Source organism: Pterocles gutturalis, unplaced genomic scaffold (assembly GCF_000699245.1).
Source record: "Pterocles gutturalis isolate BGI_N339 unplaced genomic scaffold, ASM69924v1 scaffold46422, whole genome shotgun sequence".
Lineage (NCBI taxonomy): Eukaryota > Metazoa > Chordata > Aves > Pterocliformes > Pteroclidae > Pterocles > Pterocles gutturalis.
The window spans coordinates 1-3311 of record NW_010109407.1 but is presented as its reverse complement, the minus strand read 5'-3'; the positions used below and the strand labels follow the sequence as shown (position 1 = coordinate 3311).

General features: G+C 38.7%; 1 protein-coding gene across 1 annotated transcript; it reads left to right on the top strand.

The window, feature by feature from the left end:
• Positions 1 to 103: 103 nt before the first annotated feature.
• Positions 104 to 3261, top strand: LOC104461380 (COBW domain-containing protein 1-like; the record flags this gene model as incomplete). Its single annotated transcript, XM_010072948.1, has 4 exons — positions 104 to 152; positions 1042 to 1128; positions 1968 to 2064; positions 3170 to 3261. Coding segments are annotated over exons 1-4 (325 nt in total), but the record flags the coding sequence as incomplete, so codon positions are not given.
• Between the last annotated feature and the right edge of the window lie 50 nt (positions 3262 to 3311).

The following is a 3311-nucleotide window of genomic DNA, read 5'->3' as shown; positions in this document are numbered from 1 at the left end:
GGGAGAGGGGCGCGGCCGCCCCCACCGCAGCCTCCGTGCCCGCCAGCCGGGCGAGTAAGCGAGAGCCTGGTGGCGCCGCAGCAAGGAGCCCTTAGCGTTGGTCATGCAGCGCGTCACGGTGTTTCCCGTGCGGTGTCCTCATGCCGCTCCGAGTACGTGCGGTTCCAGTTAGATTTGCAGGGCGATTTTGAACAGCTGTGCAAGCTCCTGTTGCTGCTTTTACTGGCCTTTTTTCAGAGTCCGATTTGTTCTGGTCATGTTTGACAAATTGCTTTTTGGCTGCTTGATGTCAGAATAGTGTAGCGTTATTTGCCTCGGTTAAATGCAGACTGAATTGCAGTCTTACAAATGAGGTTTGGCTTCCTTCTCTTAAGCCAACATGGACATTGAGAACTTAAAATATCGTTATATGTGGTAAAGAGTGGGTTAAATTTAGGATCGCCAGCGTTGTTCAGAAAGTTGTAACGTGCGGCATCATACTTTCTCAAAAAACCCTAAGGACAGGGAAGGAAGGTTGCTTTACCAAACTCCCTTAGTTTTGATCTTGTGCATGGGATTAAATTGTTAGTAATGTGATTTTACAGAAGTTGTGAAAACTTTGCTTAAGAATGCCTCATCTAATGGCTGTCAGTAGCACATTAGTGATAACTGATGACGAAAGAGCCAGTCAGAAAAGACAGCGGGAGGGACAAGAATAAGTGCTTCTTTTGTTAAGAGAAACATAAAAATAAGTTTTTTAGGAAAAGACTGCCTAGCTGGTAGGGGACTTGTAAGTTTTTCAAGCATTGGCACTTAGAAGACCCACAGTTTTTCATTAACTAAAGCTGAGATTTAATGTGCTGATAGTTCCCGTGGGGTCAAATGTCCCTACAGACTGATTTTTACAGTGTTACAATAGAGTGCAGAGTACAAGAATTAAAACTCGCCTTTCAGAAGATGTCAGATTTGTCTGAAGTGCACACATACGCAATAGTATTTGCTTTTTATTTGAAAATTTAAGCTTTTTCTTACATTTTAATAGAAATATGGTCTGTGTTCTAGGAGCTGGGAAAACAACTCTTCTAAATTACATACTGACAGAAAAGCATAATAAAAGAATAGCGGTTATTCTGAATGAGTTTGGAGAAGGTATGTAAACCTGCAGAAGCATTTTTTTAGCCATCAAATGACAAATATATTACACTTCTGGAAATCAATAACATGGTAGCTTTAAATTCGTTACTGAAATTATTGATGTTTCTCATCGTCTTCAGAAGGGCAAAAAGCCTTTTGGCTGGTGTTCATAAAGTAATGTCATGCGTTAATCTGTTTTGTACATAAATTACATCCCTCAGAGTCAAGTAAATGAATATATCGCCTCGTTGGAAGTACTGTTCTTCCAGTTGTCCTACTCAGTTTTAAGCAACTGTAAATTAAAATAACACGTGATTAGATAATCTTATTTCCTGGGAGATCTGTGCATGCTGTCTGTGGTTATTTGAACTCTTTGCTTTTCTTCGCAGAATTTTTAACTGTTATGGATTTAATTTCTTATCTGTGCCATACTTAACATTGCTTATAGTTTGTGCTGTGTTGTTGGTGGTTTTGTTTGTTTGTTTGTTTTCATCAACAAAGATGCATGTCACTTTTCTGGTCATGGAGCCTAAAATATAATGCATAGACAGAGCATTTATTTGATATGGAGGTAGAGGCAGACTTCCCTTTCTTTTAGCAAAGTTTGTGACACTTAGGCTGTACTTTCATCCTGTGAGTTTTGGTCTTTGTAGAGCCAGGTTGACTTTGGCTTTTAAGTTACTCATTAAATGGAAAATACTAATTTCTGAAGAACACGTCAGAAACATGGTCTCAGAAAAAAAAATGTAATCGAAGACTAAAATTGTACATCAACTTGAATCTTGCATATCTCTTTTGCAGGTATTGTCATGCAAACTTATAGATTAAAATTATAGTACTACTTGTATTTCCAGGAAGTGCCTTGGAGAAATCCCTGGCAATCAGTCAAGGGGGAGAACTCTATGAAGAATGGCTGGAGCTCAGAAATGGCTGCCTGTGCTGTTCGGTAAAGTAAGGAAGGACTATTGTACAAGTTCTTAAATTGGGTTTTGGGGGAATTGAGAAAAGGATAAGACATTCAGGATTTGATTCCTGAAACTGATAGTAGTACTGATTGTAACTTCTTTTGTCTGATAAATGAGAATTGTAATTTGGGAGATAGAAATTTATTTATTTTTGCTGCCTCACTGGATTTGGACTTAGCGTCTGCCAGAAAAATAATCTTAAGTACCAGCTTACATGCCATTGGGATATTATAGGGTAAGGAGCTGTCCCTCTTCTGTTAGTATTGTATGCTTTTATACAGAGAGCTAAAGATTCAGGGAGACTGGAACTAGGACTCAAGTTTCTTAATTTCCATGTTAAATACTTACTGTTTCTTGCTCTGTATGTTGGTTGATACTTCAATATTGTATACTTCAGAAAGGGTGGAGGGAGAGCCTTTTGGTGACCTAATGAAACACAGTGTGCCAAATTGTAAGCTGATGGTCATGTTAAAAAGCAGGAATTTATGTATTTGTTTCTTTAATATGTTTTTTCTCTGAATGCTGGATTGTTTGTGCTAAGTTTGTAATAAAGGTGATGGTCTGTTTGTCCTGAAAATTTGGAAGAACTGGTCCTGTGCCTTAAATTGGTTTTTTATTATGAAATGCCATGTATTTCTGCTTCAGGCTGGCTTCGTAAGAGGAGATTTAAGTAAACGACACATCTTAATTTTGTTGTAGGTGATGTGGAAAGGCAGGGGAACATGGCTTGATTCCCCCACCTCCCTCCACACCTCCCTCTTTCTTTTTGTAATCTCAGCTGCCAAAACAAATAGTAACGTATTTACGCAAACCTGCAGGGTTTTCAGTGTTTTAAAACAAATCTTCATTTAAATCACCTTTATTATGCCTGTCAGGTGTGGGCAAATACTATTTTCAGACTAAAATGAAACAGAAAACTACAATTTGCCTAGTATTAGAGCAGCAGCTTGATGACTGAATTTTCCTTGTAAGTCCTGACTCAGGGCTTCACTTTGATCGTACTGACACTGTGTTCTGCATCAGAAGATACATGTTTATACATGTTTTAGATTGTTTTCTCTGTTCTTAGGTTTAATTGTTTCTTCTTACAGGGACAATGGTGTGAAGGCTATTGAGAACCTGATGCAAAGGAGAGGAAAATTTGACTACATATTGTTAGAAACAACTGGTTTGGCAGATCCAGGTAGTTCCCATTATGGTTTTCATAACTGTCCTGGGTCCAGCTGGGATAGG